This window comes from Vitis riparia, chromosome 7, assembly GCF_004353265.1.
Source record: "Vitis riparia cultivar Riparia Gloire de Montpellier isolate 1030 chromosome 7, EGFV_Vit.rip_1.0, whole genome shotgun sequence".
Classification (NCBI taxonomy): Eukaryota; Viridiplantae; Streptophyta; class Magnoliopsida; order Vitales; family Vitaceae; genus Vitis; species Vitis riparia.
In genome coordinates, this window is record NC_048437.1 from 7,909,006 (window position 1) to 7,922,812 (window position 13,807).

Below are 13,807 nucleotides of genomic sequence, written 5' to 3' on the forward strand. Positions count from 1 at the left end.
TTTGAGGATCAAGAATAAATTTATTCTTTCTTCTTCACATTCCTCCTTATTTTCCCTCTCCTTGCTTCATCTTTTGACTCATCAAAATCAATCAGCCTGGCCTTAGACTGCTTAAAAAGGGGAGTCAATTTTGAAATCTCGAACGATGAATGATAGAGGAGTCAAAAATTTGTTCATGGTACTCATATGGATGCATACATGAGCACTAGTATGGATACATGAAATAAAAAACCAGATTTCAGGTCTTTAAGCAACAATTTTTGGAAGGCTAGGAAACAGAACAATAGATAGGACCCTTTTGAAACTGCCACACTTGCAACTTTTTGGGTGGTCTAATCAGAAACTTTTGGATGCCCAAAGGGAGAAATTATGGGTCGGAAATAGAAAGTTGGGACAGGGTTACATTTCTTGCATCCTCATAAAATTGTCACTAAAATGTCTAAATCTCTTTAGATCTCATAGTGGATAATTTGATTTTGATCCAATTTTAACATTATCATGGAAGTACTATGAGTGACACCCTGTATATGATCATACAATCGTGCTAAAACTGCAACCAACCAGATGGGGAAAAGAAAGAAAGAAATGATAAATTCACTATAATCTGGCTTAAATAAAGAGAATAATGCTAAAGCCACGACACAAAATGGTTTTAAACGGTATGAACCACATAATTAAATCAACTGAAGCAGCTCCACTTGGTAAAGTAACAATTCAACAAATAAGTCATGACATGCTTTAAATGTCTATGCAAGCGGGCACCATTAGGCCATGGAAGATTACCTCAATGAAGGTGCAATAAACGATGATGCAGCACTTTGAAGAACACTCACACCAATTAAACGAATAAAGGATTCCTTGTCCTGCTCCAAAACATACTTTACAGTGGTCCCTGTATAACCAATGCACTTCATTAAGAATGTGATCACATGGATTTTCATATGCATTTTGAAGAAAACAATATATGCAGAATACCATTTAACGATGCTATACGATCTGAGACCCATGTCCTTGAGAGAACAAGTAAAGCAACTGCAAGCAGTTGTGCACCTTGTTTGTCCAGCACTGTCGGTACCTAGAATGGGAAAGTAGTAAGAAAGTATGCAAAAGTATTTCCAGAAGAAGCTATAATAATGCATATATGCAGATTTTCAGAGCATATGGCGCTTAAGTAGAAAATCAACAAATCATATTTGTAGTAATGAGCCATGAAGAAAACGTTCCAGAAACAAGATATTAGCAATTGGACCAACATCTTGATACAGCACAGTGCAAAAAGCATCATCTACCTATGTTGTGAGAACAAACTAACAGCAGGTTATTTTCCAACATAAAATTGTAAGGTGAAAAGCACTTGTGTAGGACATATTTTCATTCCACATATGTAAAATTAGACAAGTGGGCATTGGAGAAATTATGCATACAATATTAAAGCTGCAATAAAAAATAAAGAAAATGTGCTCTATGTTGCTCCTTATAATTGTGTTTGATAAAATTTTCAATTTTCTGATCCATATTACAGTTTTTAGAAATGGTTGATAAGTATCATTGTACAATTATTATTTCTTTCATATTCTTGATTTTCAAACTTAATTAAGGTTGCCCAACACATCATGAAAATGACAAAAATACTTGTAATCAAGTGTAATTGGAACAAAATTGGACCAAACCATAGCTCAAACCCAAAACAGAAAGAAGAGAGAAAGGGGCAGAGTGCAATACAGCCAGATACGACTTGAAATTACCTGGCCTAAAGTTGGCAATATCGAAACAGAACATTTATATCAGAAGCAGTAAATAAAAGAGCACAGCCAAGAAGGTAAAGAAATTTTTATCAAAAGTTTAAAGAAAATTCTTATCAAGAGATTCTATCTATTCTTTAATCAATTCGCTGTTGGGTTCCAGTGGCAGTACCAATTCCTCTTATATTTTGTGACAGGCAAATAAAGACTTTATCATAAAAAAGACAATCAGAAAAGGGGCGCACCCCAAGTACACCGGAAATGCAGAAAAGGGTCCCAAGAAACTGAAACAGGAAAAGGAGACAAAATGACATTTCCACCATAAAAGCTTCGAAATTCAAAACCAATAATATAAATCTCACAATCTAGAATTTTGAGAAAAACGAAATATTAAAGGAACCACCAAAGCAAGACAAACACAAGCAACAGATATCACAAGCATGTGATCAAATAATTCTGACAAAACCCAATATATGAAGGGTGCTAACCTAGGAAAGTAAAATCAGTAATGGAGTTTGAGAATCATTTTGACAAAACCAAGAATTGGATGATTGGAACCTGGAATTCTGGTATAGAGTCTAGAATTGAGATTTAAATTTCCAGAATAGAACACAAGTACGAAAACACACCCTTTTCGCCAATGTGACAGTTGGACCATCTCATTCCTCTATTATATAATGTCAACAGAAGTGTTCAGAGACAACGCATTGAACTAAAAGATGCTCACCAGTATTCTGAACATGGAAGCCACTCTCAATGGCAATACCCTTGGAGCACTTTGGAGCTGTGGAATTACAGGCAATGGAACATTGCAATCCACAGAGGGAGACACTGCCATAACCTCTGAAATGTATGATTGGGCCTTCGAATTTGAGAATGCAGAGTCCTAGAGAACAAGAAAAAACAGGTCACAATATATTTTGAGTCATAACAGGTCTACTAAACAAAATGCCCATAAAGATGAACATAAAAATCAAAACTTAGTACCTTCCTAGTGGTTGAAAATGCTCGTTGAACTACCATTGCATCACTTTGGCGATCACTTTCAGAAGGCTTTGTCATATTTGTCTTGGTTTCAGTAAGGACTGGAGAATCATCCCTGGAGTTTTCACAAAAGTCCAATAAACAAATATAGTCCATACAGCTGAACTGAAGGACGCAAAAATAAGATTAACCAAATCATGAATTGAACCTCTTATAATGAACACTCCAGCCTCCTTCACCATCCAAGGACAAAACTACATCATGAAAAGCAACTAGTGCAGGACGATGTGAAATTGTAATGCATGAAGTTCCCATGGCTCGAACTTTAGCACAGAAACGTTCCTCCATATCAGTTGTCACAGCACTGGTGCACTCATCCAGAATAGCAAATTTAGGTTTATGGTAGAACAGTCTGGCCATTCCCAATCTTTGCTGCTCCCCCAGAGAGAGTTCATCACCCCAATTTATTTCTTTCTCAGGTGGGTAACGGTCCAATAGATACTCAAGGTCAACCTGGCAAATGGATCACAAAATTTTACCAAGGATCATGTCAAAGGAAGTCTTAAGAATTCATGGAGCCAAAAGATTACAAAGCATCTATTTGACAGAAAGGAATTGAGAAAAAAAATGGGTAGGATGAAAACTCCTACATTTTTCAACAGCTCAACCATTCCACCATGTGTGAGTGGTTCAACCTCTTCATCTTGTGTAAGGGGATAAATTAACTGATCCCGAAGTGTTCCTACAGCAGTGTATGGTCTTTGCGGCACGTAGAAAATCTCTTTATTAAGATCAGAACCAATCCCAGGTTTCACAATATGGCCACATACAAGTGGCCAGAGGCCTCCCAGGACTCTGAAAAGTGAACTTTTGCCGCTACCATTAGGACCTTCAGCAAAGAACAAAAGTTTTAAATGTGAAAAATTATAGGAAGAGCATTTCAAAATATGATATATAGGAAGAATTCACATCATTTATTTCAGTAAATTTATATTTCCAGCCATTAAGTTTGAGAAGAAATGTTGGACTGTGATGTATGTTGAATTGCATAATAGAACAATGAATACTGAAGAAAAATGCAAGACAAATGACTGTCTCAGCAAAATAATAGCTATTTGATATTAAAGTCTTTTAGTTTACAAGCTTCCATAAAATCCAAACTCAGCAATTCAAGCCATATATTGTTTTTCAAGTAATGAATATGAAAACACAGTAGGTACAATGTCTTTAAAATATGACAGCTGGAGCAAAGGCTCCTCCTCCCTTATCATGAATTCTGCACACACACACTCTCAAGAAAAAAGAACAACAAAACTAAAAGAAATACACTGAATTGTCCAGCAAAAACTACTTGAATACAAGGTCCCATAAATTTCCCCACCTAACATAATGATTCTTAGGCCTACCCATAATCAATGTTTTAAAAGGTAAAGGCAATCATTTGGTGTTTGCCCAAATGAGATGAAGCAATAGTCTCAAGGCAGAACAAAGGCATAAGCCTCAATTTAAACCATAAGTAAATAAAAAAATAAATGATAACATAGAAGAAAAAAAAAATCTCAAAAACAAGGAAAAAAAATATACTAATAAAATCACATAAAAATTAAATAATAAGAAAACTATATAATTCATAATAATCAAACTAAATGCATGTCATTATCAATAGTTTCCAATTCAGTTCCTCTTTCTCTCTTCAAAAATCCAACCCTCTCAAGGCTTCATCAAATAATCAGCATCACCATCACTATCACTAGTAGGATCTTCCAATGAATTATAATCATATCCCATTGTTCTATTTTTTATTTTTTTTTAATAAGTGAGAGTAATGTATTTCGAAAAGGCGCTAAAATAGCAGACTTAAGAAGTACAAGGAAGAGAGACTCTCCCCCTTACAGTTGAAACAAAAAACTATCGAAACAAGATGTACAAAAAACAACCCCTCCCTCAATGGGAACTCACCCAATGAATGAAATCAATTAGCGTCGAAGGACCATCTTTTATAAACAATTTAGAGTCCGACCCTTGGAGATATAGAACCCATTGTTCTATTGTCCTCTCTATCAGTGTTAATGTCCACTTATTCGTCTTCTTCATCATTTAATTGCAACGATCTTTCTCCTTTATCTATCAATAATGAGATAATGATTATACACATAAAGCTCAGCCACTATGGTGGCCAACAATTCCTTTATTTCTTCCTTCTCAATATCCTTTTTCCCTTTCCATTTAAAGGGTTAATTGGTAGCCAACTAAGCCCTCACTTTGTAAAAGATTTAACCCTAGTCTTGGATATAAGACAAAACTAATAAATCTATACCAAGAGCCCATAAAAGCACAACTCATTAAAACCATTAAAAATTGAGGTTAAAACCTTTTATGACATACATACAAAAAGTCCATAAAGGCCCAAAACCCTTTAAAAGCCTTCCAGGTTTAAGCCTTAATAGCCCTCTAGAGTGAGGCCTAAGCCCCAATTACCATAAACTGAGGCTACAGCCTCAAGGCCAATTTGCATAACTTTGTCTCCAAAGCATAAGCTTCAATAGCCTTTAAAAACATTATCCCCAACTATGCTCAAAGCCCAAATTTATACTGCATTCTGAGGACTCCCCTGGGGAAAGAAATATTGTTGCCTGTCTGTTGCATTTGAAGTTGAGAGAAAACCTTGAGTTCTAGATGCACAAGCAGAAGATGTCCCAATCCTCTATAGCCCAAACTGACTTCGACAAAAACCAGAAGAGAATGAACATATAATATGGAATTAACAACAAGATGATGTTACATCTCATAATACATTGAGAAGTTTAACATATTTTATAACAGGTGGCTCAGTATGTTATGGAACCACCACCAAGGGTACTAAAACATCAGCAGCACCTTCATCTTCACCTCTCCACAATGACAAAACCTAAATGGGCACTGTCTAAACCTGACAACCGTACCATACCAATGTAAGCAATAACAGCAACACCATCACCATTCCACAAGCACCACCAATCCACAAATAACACCTCCTTCCCATCCAAGAGCACCATCCTCTCCTACTCATTCAATACCTTCACAGCCCTCTACATAACACCACCACCATAGCCAACCACCCTGTTAACCTCCATTGCTTGGTCCAGATAAAACTAAAAGATGTCACCACATTACCATCACCACCAAACCACCTTCTCTCTAACTACTATTCTATCCCAGGATATGTCACTAACACAACCTCCACCAGATTCAATCACAGCCAAAGCTCCACCCTAATTCCTAACCACATTGATAACGACACCAAAAGGTACTCTAACAATATTCTAGAACAACCTGGCACTGGACCCAACCCTGCTGCCTCCACTGTTATCACCAAAAGAACCACATACCCAACAGTTACCATCGCTATCCCAAAAGATGCTACAGATTAAAACTTTAAAATTTACCCATACAGGCATCCTAAGAACCTTAGATAAATCAAACCCCACAAAAACATGTATCCTTGTTGTGTCATGTGGAGCATAGTGAAACTGGTCAGTAGATTGAATCTAACCTGTCTGGCGGTCAGAGACCCCCCAGCCACATCAAGGCATGGATAACATAAAATTTTGTACAACCTTGAAGTGTAACTTGGGTATTTTTAATTTGGTTATACATTAGCCTTAATTACTCAGAGGTTCTATATTAGACGGCTAGCTCAAGCTACTCTATCCCATTTTGTAACTGCTGCACAACTCCTTATTTATGTGGGAGCTATAAATGTTTCAATCATATTTTGTGGTGTTCATGAATGGTTCAGAATATCATAAAGATTTGAACCATTGGACCATTGGTGTTGGTTTACTTTGATAGCTGTATCATGTTCTCTTCCTGCCTCAGAGCATAAGCATGTAGATCTGAATTTTGAGAAATCCAAATATTATGTGTGCTTCTCTCTCTTTTATTTCACTTTTCCTTTTTCCTTTGCTTTCACTGCATGGTATCTTGTTCTTTTTGTACAATACCTCTCATGCAGTATTTTGAAATTTTTACAGTCAAACTAGCTATTTAATCTTCAAGTACGAAGCACGAATTGTTTCACACATGATATCAGAAAGATTTTTATGTAGCATATACATATTCATTTTATTCATGTAGTTATGCTTATGTGGTGGTACCATGATAAACTTTTGGCATCAATTATCACTTTATAAGTACTTTTATTACTCCTCAATGTATTAGTTGCTATTCCCTCGATTTTCTTTATTTGTCACCCAGAGGAGTTTCAATCTGCACTCTCTCAAAAGTTTAAAAGGTTAAACATAATTCAGCCAGCAAGCTACAAAGAATAAGTGCTATGCATAAGGTAGTACACAATGGCAGTAACTAAACTCTTGTCACAACCAACAAGAGCCATCTGCTTCACTCACCAATAACCTAACACTAGTAAAATAACAAATGGATACTCTGATTTCATTAACGACTGGTTTCTGCTCTCTTTTTTTTTTTTCCTTTCTAATCTCCTTTTTATTTCAACAGAAACAAAAGTTAGAAAGGAAAAAAAAAAAAGAAGTAGAAGAATGGTAAAAATGACAATAAGAAGAAAAGCAGCATGAAATGGTGCCAACACAAGTTTAATTTAAATAAGTACCTGTAATCAAAAGGTTAGATCCTGACTCAACCCTGAGTGTCAAATCCTCCACCAATACATTATTGGTTGGGGTAACCACCTGGAACACATTATTACAATGAGAACAAGGAAACACACAAAAAAAAGTATGAAAAAGGGAAAACACAACCAAAATAAAAACAAGAAGCAAACTGAAAGGGAATATTACAATAATTTTAATTACCTTGACATTAGAAAACTCTATATAATTAGCTTCACTGACATAATTCCCACTTCCATTTCTTTGCAAAGATTTATCATGAACAGTACTTAGTTCCCTTGATATGACCATTAACTCATGAATGCGGTCAGCATAACCACTGCGAGTTGAAAAGTAAAGGTTGAAGTTAAATAAAGATAACCATAATCAATGCTATTATACTTGTTTCCATTATAGTTTCTCTAGAACAAACAGGAAATGACTAACTTGGACTATAGCAGAACAAAATAGTGTAGCAAAGAAATATCAGAGATATATGATGGCAAGCCCATCAGGAACACAACAGAAATATAGCCATGTTTGAAAAATATTCTTGAACACAGTTTTCTAACTCAAAAAACAAATTTGGCAAACTTCTAACAAAAAACATTTTTTTGAGAATTTGTTCTAAAAACATATTATTTTCATAACAAATTTTAAGGACTTGTTTAGGAATGTTTTCAAAAGCAGTTCTAAAAAACAGCTTTCAAGAATCATTTTTAAAAACAGTTTTTTGATCTTTTTTAGAACAAAAATCTGTTTTGGAACTTGGAATGTTTTATTTTCTATGTTTCCAAATATTTTTCAAAAATAACTTTTATTGATAATACTTTATTTTCAATCATTTTCCATATTTGAACAAATATTTTTTTAAAAACAAAACCCCCAAAAAACAAGTGCAAACAACTTTAAACAATTAAAATATGTACTCAAAAAACACTTAATTTTCAAAATAAATGCTCGAAAATTTGTTTTCCATCAAAAAATTACCAAATGTGCATTTAAGTCTAGAAAACAGTCCCTAAATAGCCTCTAAGTGTTTCCAATTGTTTTTAGTAAAGTGTTACTCTGTTTCGGAACTTGGAATGTTTTCAACCTATTTCCTATGTTTCCAAATATTCTTAAAAATAACTTTTATTGGCAATACTTTATTTTCAATCATTTTCCATATTTGTACAATTATTTTTTAAAACAATCCCCCAAAAAAATACTTGAAAACAACTGAAAACAATTAAAATATATTATTAAAAAACACCTAATTCTCAAAAAACTGTTGTCTGTCCAAAAAAATACCAAATGTGTTTTTAAGTCTAGAAAACAGTTCCCAAATAAGCTTCAAATGTTTTCAGTTGTTTTTTCTAAAGTATTACAAGCAACAATTAAAAAAATGAAGAATACTTTGAAACTTTTGCATTGTACATTAGTGTGTTACATTCATGGAGAAAAAGCAGAAAAATTTGTTTTTCATATTGAGTTCTCAAATATAATTTGTTCCTAAAAAAAATTCAAAATTGTTTTTTAAGAACTTTATTCGAAAACTGGTTTTTGAGAACTGCTTTAAAAACATTCCCAAACCAGCCTATAATTAGTGTTGTGGTTTAGGAGTCAAAAGTTCCCAAACAAGATCTTTATGAAGCTATAAGACAAGCAAAGAATTGAAAATAGAAAAGTTTCCACAAAAAAGAAAAACAAGAATACTCTAAGGAGTATGAAGCATAAATCTCAAGTTTGCTGAAAATGGACATAGTTTCGTGATGCAAATCAAGATCTAATCATTAGAGTACAAAATCACCCTGACCTCAGAGCCTAAAACAAATAAAGAAAGGTTTGTAATCATCATAAAGAGAAATAATGGCAGCCCCTTTGCCAATTCTTTTAGATGCAGAATAAATAACTGGGTTTTAAAGTATTAAGTTTACTATTGGTGGGAAGTGGGAATCAGAGGGACAGGAGTTCTAAAAAGCAGTTACTAAGATTTTAAAAAGAAAAAAAAAATGTGGCAAGTAATTTCTTGCTTGGCAGAAGATGTAAATCTCCTAGGAACAAACATGCCAACATACAAGCTCCCATGAACATGCCAATATGATTGCAAAAAAAACAAAATGAAAAAATACCAATACACTGAAAAAATCATCTGGCTACATGAGCAAAAAAGCACATAATAGAGAAGGGGAAGGATTGAGTATTAATCATTGAAGAAATTGCGAATAAAACAGGTGTGCTACTGGAAAACACTTTTAGTGATTTAGAATTAAACCAGTAGTGCAGTATTTCATCTTCTATAATAAAAGAGTGAGTATATGTGCGTATCCATCTTGAGTTTTATCTTTTTATGAAAAGTATCTATCTTGAGTTTTATCTTTATCTGAGTCTCCTTTTTATATCCCTCTGGAAAATTTTCTTGTGGATCAATGGAATCCTTGTAACTGCTTAATCTATTTACCAACTTAACCCCTTTGATTTTCATCATGAAGATGTATGCCTGAAGATGTTAAGCGAACGTAATACAACAATAAAGGCAAAAATTTTGAAAGATACTGCTAAAATATGGGAATACCTCTTTTCCAAACATATTAGTATGCATGTTTTTAGTCATTATAGATGCAACTGTTAGGCTCTTGCTTGTTTCTAAATGTTGGGTAAAAGAAAATGCCATGTTTTAATCTTTCATAAAATGCCAAATCATATGGTGAATCAAGCAATACCTGAGACGATGAAGGCGTCTTGAACTTATGGAAAGAGTTCCCAGGGACTGAAATAGTGATATTATAACACTAGTATGATATCTTAGATTACTTAACATCTCTGCCCGTCCTAGAGTTGAAGAGTCAGGTCTCAGATTTCCAGAAAAGAAGGGCTCAATAATCAGGATAACAGCAAAAGTAGCGCCAAGGTACTTCAATAAGAAATCTTGGATCATGCCAAACCACCAATGGTCATGAAGAACAGCACTCATGTGCCTAATAAGAGTCTTAAACTTCTGCTGAATATGAGATTCTTCTCTATTTCCTCCACCATAAAATGCTATACTTTCTGCATGGGTCCTTAACCGTGAATGAAGTTGTCGATATTCACCTTCCAATTGTTGTTCTTTGGACATCAGTTTCCCAAATGCAGGAGAAAAGTTCCTAATCATGGCCCCTGCTCCCGTTACATAGGCCTGGGAAGTAACATTGGATGTTGAGGCAATAAACCAAAAAATGGCCATTATCACTATGAAAAGCTCAAAAACCCTATATCACTAAACAAATATACTGCCCTAAGCAAGATAGTCGTTCAAAAACATTTATCCCCAAAGAAAAAGTTGGTAAATTAGGACAGAGAATGGATAGAGAAATACCAAAATCCAGAAAACATATTTTGGACTTGCATAAGAGCACAAGCGCCAAGTATAAAGCAGACCATCAGTAACTGCTATTAAGTCATCCTGTACAAGATCACTCAATTCTGAACAGAACCTTGGTATGTCACTCGCAATTCGTTGTTCAGGATTCGTTATGCGACCATCAACATGCGATATTTTATAGTATGCCATATTCTGAAAGGTTGAATAGAGAATTAATGAACAACAAAGTACAACTAAAGACTGAAATACAGTAATACGCATTCATTTAATGCCTATGAAGTAATTAAAGAGTGCTCTTTTCTGTGCCACAATAACATGGTAGAGCCTTCTCAACGATAACAAATGAAACAATTCTTTTTTTTATATATATAATTAAATAGAGAGAGCAAATTAAGAGTGCTTGCAAAATGGTGCAAACAAAGTACACACGAAGAATACAATTATGGCCAAAAAGGAAAGCAAGAGAGAAGTGAAGAGCAAATACCAACCACCCTAACAACAACCAAACCACTATAGCCTAAAGACCTGGAAAGAACAAAAAACACCCCTGATATATTCTGCAATCAAAAACCCTCAACCAAACTGAGAAAGAAGAAGCTCACAGTAAGAGAGATTAAATCCCACTGCTCCTCCCTCTTCCCTGTAATAAGATGGACAACAAGTACATCTTAGGTTTAACCAAATTGTAAAAATTCAGCAAGAATACATGTCCTGCTTATGTACAACATTCTTTGTTTTTTCTTTTCAATTCTAACAAAATAACTCAAAGGCAACTAAGAAAAATTATGGCTTATCAGCTTTGTGGATTCCTGGTCAAGTAAATCGTCTATATTTTCTTGTATGACCAGCTCAAAAGTGGATATCTAGCATGAAGGTCCTCTGTCAGAAGACTTTATTGGGAATGAATGCTTCTTTAGTCTTCTTGAGACTTTTTTTTCTTTGTTTTCATAGACACTCCTGCATTTTAGTTTTTTCAATTTGAGGAATCCTCTTTCCCCTTCCATATTAACAGTTCTCCTTTTGGTAAAATATCAGCAGAAGATTTATTTTAATACTCATCGGATGGTACCAAGCAAATCAAAACTAATCCCAAAAAAAAATTATCGAGCAATACCAATTTGCTATCTGCTGAGATCCGAGATTTTACTTATTTACATTATATGAAATTGGAGGGATGAAGCTAGCACCATATAGTCCATACCATATTACCGTCTTTTTGTAAGTATATCATTTCTAAGCATCTAATAAGATAAAACTTCATGGATGTTCCTTTAGGAACCTAAGTCAATAGTGCTGAGGAAGTTTTAGGGACCATCAAGGAAGCATAATCTTCATTTTCTTAAAATTATTTCAGGAGTTGTCACACCTGTATAGGCTTTTGTACGTTTTGTATAGCCCCTGTATAGAGGAGGTTTTCTTAGCTCTTTCTTATCAGGTTTGTATTTCATGAGGAGGATTTCTCATCCTTCTCATGTTTTATTTATTCTTAATTATTACATATGTTTGTTTCTGATTAAAAAAAAAATTCTTAAAATTAGTTATGGATATACTATGAGCTATTTTGCTTGGTCTAAGGGAAGTCATTGGTGCAGCAGGTAGCTCAAATGTAATTAAGCACATCAAAAGAGTAGGCAGCTTCTAAAGGTACTGGAAAGCAATTGACTTGAACTAGAAGTGCAAATTCAGAAGCCAGTTTTCTAGCAAGAAGAGCAGAGAGAGATCCTAAAGCATATCAATAATATTTTTGACTGGCTAGTTTTAAAGCATATAACCAAATGAAAGAATATTTCATTGTTGCATGTTGCTCCCACATATTGGCACAATCTCTTAAACCAGGAAAAGGCAAGAGTATTGATTGACATAGAAGTCCCAAAAAGGATTCAAACTTGAACATGTTTCATTTTTCCAAGCTGCTACCCACATATTGGCCAAACCTCTGAAACCAGGAAAAGAAAAGGGTATTGACCAACATTTAAGTCCCAAAAAGTACCCAAAACTCAAAGATCATCGTTTCAGGCCACCACATATTTCTTTTGAACAAGGAAAAGGAAAGAGTGTTGTTGATATGTAAGTCCCAAAGGAGTACTCTTAACTTTAAAGTAAAACTCCTTTCTTCGCTGAACAATTTATTTCTTAGGCTATACAAGTGTAAACAAAAACTCTACTAAGTAAATTATATTATATCATATGAAAACATTGAATGTTAAACTTTTGACAAGTTCAAATTAACAAAATATGACTTTTTAATATATAGATTCATCACATAATCCACAAAAGTAGATTCTTCAATTTTTAAATATGATTTTTAGTTCCAAATTCGAACTAGGCATATGCACTTATGTGTCATTTTCAAGGTTTCAGCTTTTCAGGTTTGTTATCATTTCTTTTCCACCAAAAAAGACATTAAAAAGGCTAATATATTGAGCAAAAATTTTATTCACTAATCACCATCATTTTCATTGTCAACATTTTTTTTTATAGGTATTTTCATTGTCAACATTTAAACCGTTCAAATGAAAATTCTCTAATAGTTATTGTAAAAATAAACTTACTTGACTTCTAATATAGCATTTAACAAGAAGAATGTAGTTTCTCATATAAGATTATTTTTTTTTAGATAAATGAGCGCATATATTTAAAAATAGGCAAAAAGCCACAAAGCATACAAGAAGTATACATAGTAGCCTACGCAAAAACAAAAACAACACTCACCATCCCTTAGGGAGTGGCAAGCCATTCCAAAAAACCTAAAAGCGAAGAGGACTCCTCTCCCATATACACCCTAGCCCAACTCCACAAATTACAAACAAACGAATTCTTTAGCTTCTGAATAGCTAGAGAGCCCCCCCTAAAGGCTAATCTATTTCTCTCCTTCCAAACCGTCCAAAAAATACACAAGGGAATGGAAGTCCAAATCCTTTTCCTCTTTTTCCCCACAAAAGGGCCCCTCCAACTTTCTAACATCTCTTTGACTTTCTCTGGGAACACCCAATTAGCCCCAAACAAGGCCAAGACAATCTCCCAAAGAGCCTTTACAACTGTACAGTGTAAAAGTATATGATTTACAGTTTCCTCTTCACAACCACACAAAAAACACCGGTTTGGAAGCTGCCAGCCCCGTCTTTGAA

General features: G+C 34.4%; 1 protein-coding gene across 4 annotated transcripts in view; it reads right to left on the minus strand.

Annotated features, from left to right (window-relative positions):
- The window catches only part of LOC117917586 (ABC transporter D family member 1), a 36,497-nt gene that overhangs the window by 10,340 nt on the left and 12,350 nt on the right, over positions 1-13,807 (minus strand). For all 4 annotated transcript variants that reach the window (XM_034833910.1, XM_034833908.1, XM_034833909.1 and 1 more), the window contains 10 exons: positions 10,674-10,871; positions 10,039-10,493; positions 7,538-7,673; positions 7,336-7,414; positions 3,377-3,615; positions 2,935-3,239; positions 2,730-2,841; positions 2,470-2,628; positions 976-1,075; positions 784-892 (listed from right to left, as the gene is read on the minus strand). In XM_034833910.1, coding sequence (XP_034689801.1) covers positions 784-892; positions 976-1,075; positions 2,470-2,628; positions 2,730-2,841; positions 2,935-3,239; positions 3,377-3,615; positions 7,336-7,414; positions 7,538-7,673; positions 10,039-10,493; positions 10,674-10,871 — 1,892 coding nt within the window. The remainder of the gene's footprint in view (positions 1-783; positions 893-975; positions 1,076-2,469; positions 2,629-2,729; positions 2,842-2,934; positions 3,240-3,376; positions 3,616-7,335; positions 7,415-7,537; positions 7,674-10,038; positions 10,494-10,673; positions 10,872-13,807) is intronic.